This window comes from Cherax quadricarinatus, unplaced genomic scaffold (assembly GCF_038502225.1).
Source record: "Cherax quadricarinatus isolate ZL_2023a unplaced genomic scaffold, ASM3850222v1 Contig4503, whole genome shotgun sequence".
Taxonomy (NCBI): domain Eukaryota; kingdom Metazoa; phylum Arthropoda; class Malacostraca; order Decapoda; family Parastacidae; genus Cherax; species Cherax quadricarinatus.
Window position 1 is genome coordinate 10,942 of NW_027199529.1, and position 18,563 is coordinate 29,504.

Genomic DNA, 18,563 nt, shown 5'->3' on the forward strand with positions numbered 1-18,563 from the left:
TAAATTTAAGGGTGCCCTCATGGCTGAGACTGAGTTAAGCTGGAACTGCTAGGTAGTAGGTTGGTAGACAGCAACCACCCAGGGAGGTACTACCCTCCTGCCAAGCGAGTGTAAAACGAAAGCCTGTGATTGTTTTACATGATGGTAGGATTGCTGGTGTCTTTTTTCTGTCTCATAAACATGCAAGATTTCAGGTACGTCTTGCTACTTCTACTTACACTTAGGTCACACTACACATACATGTACAAGCATATATATACACACCCCTCTGGGTTTTCTTTTATTTTCTTTCTAGTTCTTGTTCTTGTTTATTTCCTCTTATCTCCATGGGGAAGTGGAACAGAATTCTTCCTCCGTAAGCCATGCGTGTTGTAAGAGGCGACTAAAATGCCGGGAGCAAGGGGCTAGTAACCCCTTCTCCTGTATATATTACTAAATTTAAAAGGAGAAACTTTTGTTTTTCCTTTTGGGCCGCCCTGCCTCGGTGGGATACGGTTGGTTTGTTGAAAGAATAATAATAATCCTAGGTAGTAGGTTGGTAGACAGCAACCACCCAGGGAGGTACTACCGTCCTGCCAAGTGAGTGTAAAACGAAAGCCTGTAATTGTTTTACATGATGGTAGGATTGCTGGTGTCTTTTTCTGTCTCATAAACATGCAAGATTTCAGGTATGTCTTGCTACTTCTACTTACACTTAGGTCACACTACACATACATGTACAAGCATATATATACACACCCCTCTGGGTTTTCTTCTATTTTCTTTCTAGTTCTTGTTCTTGTTTATTTCCTCTTACCTCCATGGGGAAGTGGAACAGAATTCTTCCTCCGTAAGCCATGCGTGTTGTAAGAGGCGACTAAAATGCCGGGATCAAGGGGCTAGTAACCCCTTCTCCTGTATATATTACTAAATGTAAAAGGAGAAACTTTCGCCTTTTTCTTTTGGGCCACCCTGCCTCGGTGGGATACGCCCGGTGTGTTGAAAGAAAATAATAATAATGTAGGTAGTAGGTTGGTAGACAGCAACCGCCCAGGGAGGTACTGTTGCCAAGTGAGTAAAACGAAAGCCTGTAATTGTTTTAGATGATGGTAGGATTGCTGGTGTTTTTTTCTGCCTCATAAACATGCAAGATTTCAGGTACGTCTTGCTACTTCTACTTACACTTGTATCACACTACACTTGCATGTTTAAGCATATATATATACACACACTCCTCTGGGTTTTCTTTATTTTCTTGCTGGTTCTTGTTCTTGTTCATTTCCTATCTCCATAGGGAAGTGGAATAGAATTCTTCCTCCGCAAGCCATGCGTGTTGTAAGAGGCGACTAAAATGCCAGGAGCAAGGGGCTAGTAACTCCCTTCTCCAGTATAAATTACTAAATTTAAAAAGAGAAACTTTGTAGTTCAATGAGACAATATCCACAGCAAAGTCAACTAAAACATTGTTTAGAAAGATGCATTGAGTGAGCAAATGAGCTACATGCAACTTTGCAAACCAAGGCTTGGCTATGACTACAACTGTTCCTCGACCTATGATATTTCAACTTTATGATGGTGCAAAAGCAATTACAGTGGACCCCCGGTTAACGAACTTTTTTCATTCCAGTAGTATGTTCAGGTGCCAGTACTGACCGAATTTTTTCCCATAAGGAATATTGTGAAGTAGATTAGTCCATTTCAGACCCCCAAACATACACGTACAAACGCACTTACATAAATACACTTACATAATTGGTCGCATTTGGAGGTGATCGTTAAGCGGGGGTCCACTGTACTTTGGAGGTGAAACTTACGATAATTACCCAGTATGAAAACGGCAAGTCCGTAACTTGTATTCATTTATTTACTTTTCAATACTGGTATATAAATAGTTACAGTAATTAGCTGTTTATTTACTTATTAAGTGACAGCATTTATTTATTTACTTATTTATCACATTATATTTATATTCGAATTTAATAATATTTTCGACTTACTATGGATTCGTTGGAGCGTAACAGCATTGTAAGTCAAGGAGGACCTATAATATGTACTGTACTGCTTAAGGCTTACACTAAGTATATTCTTCACATTTTGCTAAATAACTTTTGATGCACATTCTAGTTAAGAATTATCACAGTACATTAGTAGGTCCTTAAACATTAATACTCACCAAAGTAATGCATAAAGATGATTGATAAGGCATAGAAGCCGAGTGAGAGAAACTGTGCGACAATCATGAGGGGATGCCAGGTGCGCACTGTCAGACCCACCATGAGTAACTCCGTCAGGATGAGTGAAGTGAAACTGATGCTCACAACATGAATCAACTCGTCCTCAAACAGCAACATTGCACCATACATGAGTACTCCACCTAGAGGAATACAAGGATGATGTCAATCATAATATAAAGCTTAAGTAAATCAAAATATAAGAATGTAAATCAGAATATAAGGATGCAAATCAGAATATAAGGATGCAACTCAGAATATAAGGATGCTAATCAGAACATAAGGATGTAAATTAGAATATAATAATAAGTAAATCATAATACAGTCCCCATCCCTTTATTCGAAATTCTGAAATTCTAAAAGGTCCAAAAACCAAAGTTTTTCGTCTAGTGTGGAGCGTCAGCCATCACTATATAACTCTAACATCGCCAGTTGTGTCATAAGAACATAAGAAAGGAGGAACACTGCAGTAGGCCTGCTGGCCCATACTAGGCAGGTCCTTCACAATCCATCCCACTAACAGAATATTTGCCCAACTCAATTTTAAATGCTACCTAAGTAATAAGCTTTGATAATTCTATTTACTCACGTGCAAGTTCCACGCAAATCCAACCCCTCTCACTCATGTATTTATCCAGCCTAAATTTGAAACTACCCAAGGTTTAACCTTCGACAGGACCTTGGGTAGCTTTAAAATTAACCCTTTCAGGGTCGACAGGCCCTCTCCCAGACTTGTTCTCAGGGTCAACATTCAAAAATAAAAAAAAAAAAAAAAAAAAAATTATTTTTTCTTATGAAAAGATAGAGAATCTTTTCCCGATCATAATGACACCAAAAGTATGAAATTTGATGGAAAACTTACGGAATTATGCTCTCGCGAAGTTAGCGGTCTCGACGATGTTTACGCATCGGCGATTTTGCCCACTTTGAGCCCTATTTTCGGCCAATTCCAGTGTACTAGTCGACAAAAATCATAACTATTTTGCTAGAACTCCATTTTTTCTATCGAATGAGTACAAGAAACCACCCATTTACCGATTTCAACTATCCAATAAAGTGGTCAGAATTTAGCAATTTTGCCAATTTCACACAAATTTCAAAAGATGCCAATTTCCAAATAGGGTCCAGAATAAACAAGAAAGACATTCCTGGCACTAAAATAACATTTCCTCTGTTCATTAGTCACGTCCCCATGCCCCTCTTACATTCTTTTGCTTTCCACTTTGAATTTTTATTCTCACAAAAAATAGAAGATTTACTGTTATGCAGACTACTGCATTAGTGTAGAAATGGTATAAATAATATCAGCGCACTTGTGAAAGAATATTAGACTCACCAGTTGACGTGTATTGGACGCGTAGCATGATTTGTTTACTTTTGAACTTTGGCAAAAATCGAAGATTTCTGCTACTTTGAGCTCAATTTCAAGGTACTTTTCATTGTAAAACCAATCAAAATCATCTCAATTTCTGTAATATGTCTTCCATTCTATAAAATGAGACCAGGAAAACTAGAATACCATCATAAATACCATACGAAAATACAGTGCAAAGTCGCTGTTTTAAACCAAAAACAATGTCAAAGTTTTTTTTTTTCTCATTACGCACTGTGTGCTGCAGGATTTTTTTTATACTGCACACACACACACTGACCACATAGACCCATTCTTTCATATGTAGGTCTACCAGCTTTCTCTCATTAGATTTGAGGGCGCTAGAATTTAGGCGTACTAGTACGTCAAAAACCCTGGTGCGTAAGCCGTACCAGTACGTCCGAAACCCTGAAAGGAAGGGGCTAGTAATCCCTTTCCCTGTATAAATTACTAAATGTAAAAAGAAGAAAAACTTTACATTTCTTCTTTTTCAGGTCACCCTGCCTCCATGGGAGATAGCCATTATTAAAAAAAATAATAAGTGAACACCATTTATTAGAATCTCCAACTTTAATTTTTAACATATTGAGGAGCTGTGTTGTTATTGTGACATTTAATAACAGGCTATATACATTATAGGAGATTCTGAAGGAAAGCTTAATACACACTATTCTATGGAAAATATAAAGCCATAAAATTCTAAGGGTGTACAACACTGCACTCACCCAACCATGAGGAATCCTTGATACAGAGCAACACTGGAAAAATAGAAGATGGAAGAAAATATTGCTTGAATGGTGGATATGATTAGGCCTCGGTGCATCACAAACTGAGAGAGTGCCGCCGAGCGCTTGTACGAGTTACGACCGTGTACTAGACAGAGTCTAGCGATGTGCTGGAACTGTTCAATGCTGAAGTCTGCTGCTAAGGATGCCTGTTTTCCTTCCTGTGGAAGACATTTTCACGTTGATCATGAGTAAACAATACATTTTTAAATCATGGAACGTGTGGGACTTGAGCCCATGGCATGGATACAGGGGGACTACCGTAAACAATACATCTTTAAATCACTGAATGTATGGGACCTGAATCCATGTCATGGGTTCAAATCCAACCCATTCCCTGAATTGTTTGCAATCGTGTTATTATGATTTCTTGCGTCTGAATAAACATTTTTAAAATGTTTATTCAGACATTAACATCACATATTAAGTAACCCAACTACAATAATCCCTATTTCAATAACTCTTAACAATCCTTTTTCTCCTCATTTCTTACATTATATCTTACAAGCTTCTTCATTCCATATGCTCTGCATAATATTCACACCACACAATGATCTGAAAAATGTGATTTCCACAAACAGTCTGGTCAGCAAATCCAAATTTTTCCCTGAAACTGGAATATTGTGGTGTGTTTTTTTTTTCAACAAGTCGGCCGTCTCCCACCGAGGCAGGGTGACCCAAAAAAGAAAGAAAATCCCCAAAAAGAAAATACTTTCATCATCATTCAACACTTTCACCACACTCACACATTATCACTGTTTTTGCAGAGGTGCTCAGAATACAACAGTTTAGAAGCATATACATATAAAGATACACAACATATCCCTCCAAACTGCCAATATCCCAAACCCCTCCTTTAAAGTGCAGGCATTGTACTTCCCATTTCCAGGACTCAAGTCCGACTATATGAAAATAACCGGTTTCCCTGAATCCCTTCACTAAATATTACCCTGCTCACACTCCAACAGATCGTCAGGTCCCAAGTACCATTCGTCTCCATTCACTCCTATCTAACACGCTCACGCACGCTTGCTGGAAGTCCAAGCCCCTTGCCCACAAAACCTCCTTTACCCCCTCTCTCCAACCCTTTCGAGGACGACCCCTACCCCGCCTTCCTTCCCCTATAGATTTATATGCTTTCCATGTCATTCTACTTTGATCCATTCTCTCTAAATGACCAAACCACCTCAACAACCCCTCTTCTGCCCTCTGACTAATACTTTTATTAACTCCACACCTTTTCCTAATTTCCACACTCCGAATTTTCTGCATAATATTTACACCACACATTGCCCTTAGACAGGACATCTCCACTGCCTCCAACCGTCTCCTCGCTGCTGCATTTACCACCCAAGCTTCACACCCATATAAGAGTGTTGGTACTACTATACTTTCATACATTCCCTTCTTTGCCTCCATAGATAACGTTTTTTGACTCCACATATACCTCAACGCACCACTCACCTTTTTTCCCTCATCAATTCTATGATTAACCTCATCCTTCATAAATCCATCCGCCGACACGTCAACTCCCAAGTATCTGAAAACATTCACTTCTTCCATACTCCTCCTCCCCAATTTGATATCCAATTTTTCTTTATCTAAATCATTTGATACCCTCATCACCTTACTCTTTTCTATGTTCACTTTCAACTTTCTACCTTTACACACATTCCCAAACTCATCCACTAACCTTTGCAATTTTTCTTTAGAATCTCCCATAAGCACAGTATCATCAGCAAAAAGTAACTGTGTCAATTCCCATTTTGAATTTGATTCCCCATAATTTAATCCCACCCCTCTCCCGAACACCCTAGCATTTACTTCTTTTACAACCCCATCTATAAATATATTAAACAACCATGGTGACATTACACATCCCTGTCTAAGACCTACTTTTACCGGGAAGTAGTCTCCCTCTCTTCTACACACCCTAACCTGAGCCTCACTATCCTCATAAAAACTCTTTACAGCATTTAATAACTTACCACCTATTCCATATACTTGCAACATCTGCCACATTGCTCCTCTATCCACTCTATCATATGCCTTTTCTAAATCCATAAATGCAATAAAAACTTCCCTACCTTTATCTAAATACTGTTCACATATATGCTTCAATGTAAACACTTGATCTACACATCCCCTACCCACTCTGAAACCTCCTTGCTCATCCGCAATCCTACATTCTGTCTTACCTCTAATTCTTTCAATTATAACCCTACCGTACACTTTTCCTGGTATACTCAGTAAACTTATTCCTCTATAATTTTTACAATCTCTTTTGTCCCCTTTCCCTTTATATAAAGGGACTATACATGCTCTCCGCCAATCCCTAGGTACCTTCCCCTCTTTCATACATTTATTAAACAAAAGTACCAACCACTCCAACACTATATCCCCCCCTGCTTTTAACATTTCTGTCATGATCCCATCAGTTCCAGCTGCTTTACCCCCTTTCATTCTACGTAATGCCTCACGTACCTCCCCACACTTACATTCTGCTCTTCTTCACTCCTAAAAGATGGTATACCTCCCTGACCAGTGCATGAAATTACTGCCTCTCTTTCTTCCTTAACATTTAAAAGTTCCTCAAAATATTCTCGCCATCTACCTAATACCTCCATCTCCCCATCTACTAACTCCCCTACTCTGTTTTTAACTGACAAATCCATACTTTCCCTAGGCTTTCTTAACTTGTTTAACTCACTCCAAAATTTTTTCTTATTTTCATTAAAATTTCTTGACAGTGCCTCTCCCACTCTATCATCTGCTCTCCTTTTGCACTCTCTCACCACTCTCTTCACCTTTCTTTTACTCTCCATATACTCTGCTCTTCTTATAACACTTCTGCTTTGTAAAAACCTCTCATAAGCTACCTTTTTCTCTTTTATCACACCCTTTACTTCATCATTCCACCAATCACTCCTCTTTCCTCCTGCCCCCACCCTCCTATAACCACAAACTTCTGCCCCACATTCTAATACTGCATTTTTAAAACTATTCCAACCCTCTTCAACCCCCCACTACTCATCTTTGCACTAGCCCACCTTTCTGCCAATAGTCGCTTATATCTCACCCGAACTTCCTCCTCCCTTAGTCTACACACTTTCTGATATGTTAGGTAAAAGGACACAAGTGAAACTAATGTGACATTTTATTGTGGCATCATTTCACTCTCCAGGAGCTTTGTCAAACCATTATGACTTAAAGCATTTGGAGAGTGAAACACTGCCACAGTGAAAATTACAAAATATGACTTAATGTGTGTTTCTATTTCCTGAAACGTTAAATCCTGTGGGTCATTCAATGCATGAATTGGTGGAGGCTTGATCCTCCATCTGATAATCACAGCCATGTCTCTAACTAGTCACGCTGTTGGTGACCAAAACACCATGCTCAGATAATGTAAGGACCTACTATAAAAGTTGCTAAAAGTGACATCCCAAAAAGATCTTTACCTTCCCAATAATATTTAAAATTTAATAAAAGAAAAAGGACTTGCTTGTATGAATAAATAACTATGTGACTATAAAACATTTTCACCTGAAGATCAAATATGTAGTGAGGAACTTTAATGCTATAGCTGGCAACCTTCAAAACAACTTTTCACAACAGTGAATCCAAAACTGAATAGCACATACTATGAAGGACTGTTCATGTGCTTTTCGATTTTGGATGTACTTTTTCAACTGCATTAACAAAGAAATTTCACTATACAGAGGAGCTTTATAAGAGAGAGATTAAATTAAGAAGGATTCTCTGCTACCAGTATCTTTATTTCTGATCATAGTTCTGCTCCTGTAACTACAGAGGTAATCACAAAAGAACAATGTATATAAGCAAACAAACGATGCACACATGAATATTTCATCACGCATGAAAAACAGCTGCAACTCAACAAACACAAAATCAATCCCTCTACTTCTGTACTGAGTATATTTCCAATACATTTCACTTCAGGCTCTGGAACATTCTGGGATATTTTTTTAAGGCATAAAAAATTCTCCATGTGGCCACTGTCACCAAGGCATGCAAAATGTCAAAATACCTGTGTGGGTGAACATCTGCACACAACAACAGCAGGACACTGCACAGCCAGATCCATCAATTCGTGTTCATAGTACTGAAGACAGGTCTCCAGTGCATCACCCTGCAAAGATAAGTGTCTTCCCTGATGATAAATCCATTAGTACAATGTTTGAGAATTAAATTTTAAAATATCTTCCCATTTTCAAAACAAAATTTTTTGTAGCCATTAGTTTAGTTGCAAATTCTTCAAAAGTGTCTGCAATGTACTTCTAAATGCTATTTGTTTTTAACTCAACTGCTGTCTCCTGCTCTCCTGCCAAGACAGGGCAACCCACATTCACCGACATTCATTCTATCACCATCTTTCCAGAAGTGTGCTGACATCACAATCAGATTATCCTTTGATTTCAACATCCCCACTCCTCCTTCAGAGTGCAGGCAATGCCCTTGCTGCATTATCATTCTAAAACCCACACACAGCAGTATCATCAAATGCCAGTTCTAACCCTATTCTCCCTGCTCAGTCATTCCTCACACCATACATCTTTTTTTTTTTTTAAACATCAGCTGTTTCCCACCGAGGAAGGGTGACCCAAAAAGAAAGAAAAAACTTTCACCATCACTTGTACATAATCACTGTCTTTGCAGAGGCGCTCAGATACGACAGTTTAGATGTCCCACCAAACTGTCCAAACATACTCCAAACCCCTCCTTTAGAACATAACAAGCATATTATTTTAGAGTTACTGTATTAAGGGGTCATTTCTTCCCCACTGCCAAATATTATCCTCCCATTTATATAATCTGGATAAAGGAACTTAAACCTAACCTACAATAAATGATTTAATTTTGTATCTTTTTTAGATCATTAAAATATCAGATGCTGGTAAACACGTAAAAAATCTAAAAGTCTACTGGCAATTTAACAATAGTAGGTTGCCTTATCTGAATGCCTACATTACACATTCTTGTCCAAGTAATATTCGTAGTTCTTGAATTCAATGTCATCTAATGTACAAAATAGTACTGTACCTATAATGTCAGCTAAAATCATCTAATGTAAAAAAATAGTATTTTTTATTATCACACCGGCCGATTCCCACCAAGGCAGGGTGGCCCGAAAAAGAAAAACTTTCACCATCATTCACTCCATCACTGTCTTGCCAGAAGGGTGCTTTACACTACAGTTTTTAAACTGCAACATTAACACCCCTCCTTCAGAGTGCAGGCACTGTACTTCCCATCTCCAGGACTCAAGTCCGGCCTGCCGGTTTCCCTGAATCCCTTCATAAATGTTACTTTGCTCACACTCCAACAGCACGTCAAGTATTAAAAACCATTTGTCTCCATTCACTCCTATCAAACACGCTCACGCATGCCTGCTGGAAGTCCAAGCCCCTCGCACACAAAACCTCCTTTACCCCCTCCCTCCAACCCTTCCTAGGCCGACCCCTACCCCGCCTTCCTTCCACTACAGACTGATACACTCTTGAAGTCATTCTGTTTCGCTCCATTCTCTCTACATGTCCGAACCACCTCAACAACCCTTCCTCAGCCCTCTGGACAACAGTTTTGGTAATCCCGCACCTCCTCCTAACTTCCAAACTACGAATTCTCTGCATTATATTCACACCACACATTGCCCTCAGACATGACATCTCCACTGCCTCCAGCCTTCTCCTCGCTGCAACATTCATCACCCACGCGTCACACCCATATAAGAGCGTTGGTAAAACTATACTCTCATACATTCCCCTCTTTGCCTCCAAGGACAAAGTTCTTTGTCTCCACAGACTCCTAAGTGCACCACTCACTCTTTTTCCCTCATCAATTCTATGATTCACCTCATCTTTCATAGACCCATCCGCTGACACGTCCACTCCCAAATATCTGAATACGTTCACCTCCTCCATACTCTCTCCCTCCAATCTGATATTCAATCTTTCATCACCTAATCTTTTTGTTATCCTCATAACCTTACTCTTTCCTGTATTCACCTTTAATTTTCTTCTTTTGCACACCCTACCAAATTCATCCACCAATCTCTGCAACTTCTCTTCAGAATCTCCCAAGAGCACAGTGTCATCAGCAAAGAGCAGCTGTGACAACTCCCACTTTGTGTGTGATTCTTTATCTTTTAACTCCACGCCTCTTGCCAAGACCCTCGCATTTACTTCTCTTACAACCCCATCTATAAATATATTAAACAACCACGGTGACATCACACATCCTTGTCTAAGGCCTACTTTTACTGGGAAAAAATTTCCCTCTTTCCTACATACTCTAACTTGAGCCTCACTATCCTCGTAAAAACTCTTCACTGCTTTCAGTAACCTACCTCCTACACCATACACTTGCAACATCTGCCACATTGCCCCCCTATCCACCCTGTCATACGCCTTTTCCAAATCCATAAATGCCACAAAGACCTCTTTAGCCTTATCTAAATACTGTTCACTTATATGTTTCACTGTAAACACCTGGTCCACACACCCCCTACCTTTCCTAAAGCCTCCTTGTTCATCTGCTATCCTATTCTCCGTCTTACTCTTAATTCTTTCAATTATAACTCTACCATACACTTTACCAGGTACACTCAACAGACTTATCCCCCTATAATTTTTGCACTCTCTTTTATCCCCTTTGCCTTTATACAAAGGAACTATGCATGCTCTCTGCCAATCCCTAGGTACCTTACCCTCTTCCATACATTTATTAAATAATTGCACCAACCACTCCAAAACTATATCCCCACCTGCTTTTAACATTTCTATCTTTATCCCATCAATCCCGGCTGCCTTACCCCCTTTCATTTTACCTACTGCCTCACGAACTTCCCCCACACTCACAACTGGCTCTTCCTCACTCCTACAAGATGTTATTCCTCCTTGCCCTATACACGAAATCACAGCTTCCCTATCTTCATCAACATTTAACAATTCCTCAAAATATTCCTTCCATCTTCCCAATACCTCTAACTCTCCATTTAATAACTCTCCTCTCCTATTTTTAACTGACAAATCCATTTGTTCTCTAGGCTTTCTTAACTTGTTAATCTCACTCCAAAACTTTTTCTTATTTTCAACAAAATTTGTTGATAACATCTCACCCACTCTCTCATTTGCTCTCTTTTTACATTGCTTCACCACTCTCTTAACTTCTCTCTTTTTCTCCATATACTCTTCCCTCCTTGCATCACTTCTACTTTGTAAAAACTTCTCATATGCTAACTTTTTCTCCCTTACTACTCTCTTTACATCATCATTCCACCAATCGCTCCTCTTCCCTCCTGCACCCACTTTCCTGTAACCACAAACTTCTGCTGAACACTCTAACACTACATTTTTAAACCTACCCCATACCTCTTCGACCCCATTGCCTATGCTCTCATTAGCCCATCTATCCTCCAATAGCTGTTTATATCTTACCCTAACTGCCTCCTCTTTTAGTTTATAAACCTTCACCTCTCTCTTCCCTGATGCTTCTATTCTCCTTGTATCCCATCTACCTTTTACTCTCAGTGTAGCTACAACTAGAAAGTGATCTGATATATCTGTGGCCCCTCTATAAACATGTACATCCTGAAGTCTACTCAACAGTCTTTTATCTACCAATACATAATCCAACAAACTACTGTCATTTCGCCCTACATCATATCGTGTATACTTATTTATCCTCTTTTTCTTAAAATATGTATTACCTATAACTAAACCCCTTTCTATACAAAGTTCAATCAAAGGGCTCCCATTATCATTTACACCTGGCACCCCAAACTTACCTACCACACCCTCTCTAAAAGTTTCTCCTACTTTAGCATTCAAGTCCCCTACCACAATTACTCTCTCACTTGGTTCAAAGGCTCCTATACATTCACTTAACATCTCCCAAAATCTCTCTCTCTCCTCTGCATTCCTCTCTTCTCCAGGTGCATACACGCTTATTATGACCCACTTCTCGCATCCAACCTTTACTTTAATCCACATAATTCTTGAATTTACACATTCATATTCTCTTTTCTCCTTCCATAACTGATCATTTAACATTACTGCTACCCCTTCCTTTGCTCTAACTCTCTCAGATACTCCAGATTTAATCCCATTTATTTCCCCCCACTGAAACTCTCCTACCCCCTTCAGCTTTGTTTCGCTTAGGGCCAGGACATCCAACTTCTTTTCATTCATAACATCAGCAATCATCTGTTTCTTGTCATCCGCACTACATCCACGCACATTTAAGCAACCCAGTTTTATAAAGTTTTTCTTCTTCTCTTTTTTAGTAATTGTATACAGGAGAAGGGGTTACTAGCCCATTGCTCCCGGCATTTTAGTCGCCTCATACGACACGCATGGCTTACGGAGGAAAGATTCTTTTCCACTTCCCCATGGACAATAGAAGAAATAAAAAAGAACAAGAGCTATTTAGAAAAAGGAGAAAAACCTAGATGTATGTATATATATATATGCATGTGCGTGTCTGTGAAGTGTGACCAAAGTGTAAGTAGGAGTAGCAAGATATCCCTGTTATCTTAGCGTGTTTATGAGACAGAAAAAGAAACCAGCAATCCTACCATCATGCAAAACAGTTACAGGTTTTTGTTTCACAGTCATCTGGCAGGACGGTAGTACTTCCCTGGGTGGTTGCTGTCTACCAACCTACTACCTACCCTTGTAATCTTCAAGTTAGGCTATTCTTGCCATAAATGCTCTGCATAATTATGAGCTTTCAAAATGCTCTCAAGTGTCACCTGCTTCTGTATAAACAATGTATCATGTTACACAAATAACCCGCACATAAAAGAGAGAAGCTTACGACGACATTTCGGTCCGACTTGGACCATTTACAAAGTCACACTGTGACTTTGTAAATGGTCCAAGTCGGACCGAAACGTCGTCGTAAGCTTCTCTCTTTTATGTGCGGGTTATTTGTGTATCGTTCCAGTCACGGTATTGTGCCTTTTTTTGTTATTTAATGTATCATGTTGAAATAAACTTGTATCTGTGTTAGTATTAGTGAAAATCTTTCTCCCACTGTCCTACACATCCTAACCTGCATTTCAATCCCTTCATGAAAACTCTCTACAATTTTTAACAACTTATTGTCTATAACCATACTTGTGCTGCACTTGACACATTACTGCCCAATCCACCATGTCATATAATTTTTCAAAATCTGTAAATGAATTAAATCGCTCTTTTATCTTGTCAAACATCTGATTCACATATACCCTCTCCTTTCTACCTCCAATATGTCTTGTAATCATACTGTCTTTTCAATAATTTTCAATCACAAATCTGCCATACACAATAAATGCCATACTTACCACGCTTTTTCCTTTAAATAGTATTTCTTATGAACTCTCTCTCTCTCTCTCTTATCCCTTTCCCAGTGTACAAAGGAATCATATATCAAGAGCACAAGCAAATTACTTTAATAATAAGAGCTGAATCGCTCTTTCTTCTGAGGGCATTCAGTTCCAAATGAGCTTCTCTCCGCGTTGACACATTACCCATGACGTGGAGGCCCTGGTTGGGTGATACAAGACGAGAACTCTTTGCAATGCAAGTAGCAGTTTCTAGTTTATCTCCAGTTAACATCCATATCTGAAAAAAAAAGGCACTAGTTTAATTTTTTTTTTATTAACAAGCCAGCCGTCTCCCACCGAGGTAGAGTGACCAAAAGAGAAAGAAAATCCCCAAAAAGAAAATACTTTCATCATCATTCAACACTTTCGCCACACTCACACATAATCACTGTTTTTGCAGAGGTGCCCAGTATACAACAGTTTAGAAGTATATACGTATAAAAATACACAATGTATCTCTCCAAACTGCCAATATCCCAAACCCCTCCTTTAGAATGCAGGCATTGTACTTCCCATTTCCAGGACTCAAGTCCAGTTATATAAAATAACTGGTTTCCCTGAATCCCTTCACTAAATATTACCCTGCTCACACTCCAACAGATCGTCAGGTCCCAAATACCGTTTGTTTCCATTCACTCCTATCTAACACGCTCACGCACGCTTGCTGGAAGTCCAAACCCCTTGCCCACAACACCTCCTTTACCCCCTCCCTCCAACCTTTTCGAGGACGACCCCTACCCCGTGTTTTAAATAAAGAATGCATGTCTGAAAGAAAATATAACATTTGAAGGAATTAGATTCTAACAAATCTTACATTATCAATATGGTTTAGAAAAATTTCTAAAATTTAGTTATTTAGCATCCCAATAGCCCTAAGTTTAATTCTTGGAATGGAATGGATACTACAAGTGCAACATTTGGGAAACTTTATTCTTTCTTTTTTCAACAAACTGGATGTATCCCACAAAGGCAGTGTGGCCCAAAAAGAAAAACAAGTTTCTCTTGTTAGCTTCAGTAATTTTTTTTTTTTTCAACAAACTGGCCATATCCCACCAAGGCAGGGTGGCCCAAAAAGAAAAACAAAAGTTTCTCTTTTTAAATTCAGTAATGTATACAGGAAAAGGGTTACTAGCCCCTTGCTCCTAGCATTTTAGTCGCCTCTTACAACACTCATGGCTTATGGAGGAAGAATTCTTTCCCGCTTCCCTATGGATAAGGTCAGTATTCTGGTTATATTATGCAGCACCACTAAGATAAACAATGTTGGGAGTCTGGACCTGCAGCGACTTAACCACACAGCATACAAAAGAACTCAGTGTGGTTAGCCACAACTGTTGCTTAGTCCATCAAGTACTGATCTGATGCTGTATAAAAAACAAGACTCAAATTGTCGAAAGAGTTTTTTATTGGAGCAACTTTTTGATCAGGGTAGAGCTTTATCAAGTCCTAAAACAAAATATTACCTTTGTATCGTTGTATTTACAGCATCAAATGCCGATAGCAGTTGGGCATCTTTCCTGTTGACAATAATGATACCCAACTGTTGAACATGTTTTGATGAATTAGACATGTGCAACATCTGTGTATCTTTACTTGTAGATGCGGATGTGTCGGCAATACGCTGTTTCATCCAAGTGATTTGATTCTGTAGCCATGAGACCAACATGGTATTGAGAATTTTATATCATGGTCACTAGGGACATGACAAGAGACTGCTTTAGCAAAGTAAGTCCCTAGGTCTGTGCACCAATGACAAACCATACTACAGGAAGGGAATGAACTTGTGGTGAGTGAGTCATAAAGCTCTAGGCCAGCATGTAGCCACGAGTTCAATCCCCGCCCGTGGTATGGTTTGTTTGCAATCATGTCATTACGATTTCGTGAGTCACCTATAGCAAGACAGCTACTACATGAATGATGGTTAGCTCTCTTATTTTTTTTTTAGGGGGGTGGGGACCTTACCTTGGTTGGAGACAGCCAATGTGATTAAAAAAAAGAAAAGAGCACTAATCCACCATTCAATAAGGATGATTTGACACTGGTGAAGAACTCTTGATATAAGGAACTGGAGCTACCCTGTCCTTCCTAGGATCAAACTTGATTACACCCCAGGAGAGTAACCCTAATCCAAGACTAGGGTTTCCCCCGTAAAAATAAAAATTAAAACAATAACAAAGTTATTAGGTGCTGTAAGACCCCAAAATGGTTTAGTGTGCTGAAAAAAATAATAGTAATATAGTTTACCTTAATCCCAGCATTTCTCAACAGCTCAAGAGTTTGTTTAACATTGGTTTGCAGTTTATCCTCGACTCCAGTAAGGCACAAGAGTTCAAGGTCACACTCCAGACTCTCCACAACTGCTGCTACACGACTTCCTCTCTCTGTTACACTTAACTTGGCTGCTGTATATCGTTGCTGCATCGTGGAAGCGAAGTGGTACAACATCAGAGCAGTGATGAAGACAATATTAAATTATCAGTGTGGAAAACAATGTAAAACTAAACTTTATAAAATTATGTTAGCCTGACAGTATGACTGATGATGGCACTGTATCCCCAGTCATCTATCCTACCATTTTTTTAACACATTTGCTGTTTCCCACCGAGGTAGGGTGACTCGAAAAAGAAGAAACACTTTTATTGTCACTCGCTCCATCACTGTCTTCTCAGAGGCGTGCCAATACTTAAGTTAAAAAACTGCAACATATCTCACTATCAATTATCTCATCCTATTTACTATCACTTAATGTTTTTAACATGTCAGCCATCTCCCACTGAGGCAGGATGATCCAAATAAGAAAGAAACACTTTCACCATCATTCACACATAATCACTGTCTTTGCAGAGGTACCCAGATATGACAGGTTAGATGTCACTCCAAACAGCTAATATCCCAAACCCCTCTTTTAAAGTGCAGGCATTGTATAATCTAAGTATCCTTATCCTCATGTACCTTGTTATGATGAAAAATGTACTGTGTGGAAATAAATTGCTTGATCGACTGATTTCGTGTAACACTGAGAGGGTTTCGAGAGTTTTCCTACTTCTGCAGCCTGGCTCTGGGCCACACCTGTCTGGTACTTGTCTGATCAACCAGGCTGACAAAAAAAAAAAAAAAAGTGGAAACGTTTCATGATTTTGTGTGTCCTTCATTGTATGCAGGAGTTGCTTTTTCTGGCCCATGGTAGCTCTTTCTCCAGAGAATACTGAATGCTTGTTTTAGTGGTATGTTGCACTTCCTTATAATATACTGCACATATGGGATTAGTTAGAGAAATGAGGCATCACAAACCTAGGAAAACCATTACAGTACTGTATTATGTACTGCAAAGTACATGTACTATAGTTTACAACACGTAATACAGTGCCGTGCATATGTTTTCTTAAATTGTTTAAAGGATTTAAAACTTCAAACAAAATAAAGCAACTTACAACACTTAACTCTTACACTGTTACTGGTCGGCAACTAGCCAGCCTGCCTTCCTTCCCCTGTTTTTTTTCATGCCTAATAACTAAGCAATGTTAAAGTTCACCTGTACTGCAGGCCCAAGAAATCCCAAGTGAGCTGACTGCTGAGTTGGTAATGAGGAACGATATACCACACTAATTAAAAACATGGATGTGAGCCTTAGCCCAAGGCCACACTCTGCAAGTAGGAAAACTCTTGAACTCATCATAGGTATATCAAAGGTAGATTGAACATCTATATATAAACATGCAAATATGCCATCATATAAAAGAGTAAGCTGTTTTATAAAGCTCCTATATACAGAGTAATTTTTGTATATGTGATTGAAAATTTTCATTCAAAAGTAAATAGCACACCAAAAGGCCTTCTCGTAAATGCTATTCATTTTGAATGTGCTTTTTCAATTGCATTTGCAAAAAATACACTACATACATGGTTTTAAAAGACAGCTAACTGCATGTTACTTATTAAAGAACCACTGCAAAACAGTACAGTACCTCAAAATGCGTGTACTGTTCTGCTGTCAGGACCTTGCGAGCCACAACTAAAGTACGAAGACCCTTCTGAGCTAAGTTTATACACTCTTCTTCCAGCCAGTCATTATATTCTACCATGGACGACATCACTGTGTCTGCTCCCTTCATGTAGAGAACTATTTCTCCTGTTGATTCCTCCTGCCAAAACCAAAAATATTTTCAAAACAACAAAGACAAAGCCATACACAAATAACCCACACATAGGAGATAAATATAACAGCCTCACTGTAATACATGGCTATTGAGCAATTTGTATACTGTTATGTCCCTTAATCTTTTCAAGGCTAAAGGACTCATTATCTTCTATTCTATTAAGGCTGAGAGCCTGAACATCTCAAAATCATCTATTTTATTTATTATTATCACACCGGCCGATTCCCACCAAGGCAGGGTGGCCCGAAAAAGAAAAACTTTCACCATCATTCACTCCATCACTGTCTTGCCAGAAGGGTGCTTTACACTACAGTTTTTAAACTGCAACATTAACACCCCTCCTTCAGAGTGCAGGCACTGTACTTCCCATCTCCAGGACTCAAGTCCGGCCTGCCGGTTTCCCTGAATCCCTTCATAAATGTTACTTTGCTCACACTCCAACAGCACGTCAAGTATTAAAAACCATTTGTCTCCATTCACTCCTATCAAACACGCTCACGCATGCCTGCTGGAAGTCCAAGCCCCTCGCACACAAAACCTCCTTTACCCCCTCCCTCCAACCCTTCCTAGGCCGACCCCTACCCCGCCTTCCTTCCACTACAGACTGATACACTCTTGAAGTCATCCTGTTTCGCTCCATTCTCT

At 39.3% G+C, this 18,563-nt stretch overlaps 1 protein-coding gene across 1 annotated transcript; it reads right to left on the minus strand.

Moving 5' to 3' along the window:
- Positions 1–4,303: 4,303 nt before the first annotated feature.
- On the minus strand, positions 4,304–17,923 carry LOC138852157 (probable phospholipid-transporting ATPase IIB). The gene is made up of 5 exons (XM_070081837.1): positions 17,727–17,923; positions 16,006–16,176; positions 13,826–13,999; positions 8,419–8,520; positions 4,304–4,528 (listed from the first exon to the last, which is right to left on the minus strand). Exons 1-5 carry the CDS (start codon positions 17,871–17,873, stop codon positions 4,304–4,306), a joined length of 819 nt encoding a protein of 272 aa, XP_069937938.1. The 5' UTR covers positions 17,874–17,923.
- Positions 17,924–18,563: the final 640 nt, after the last annotated feature.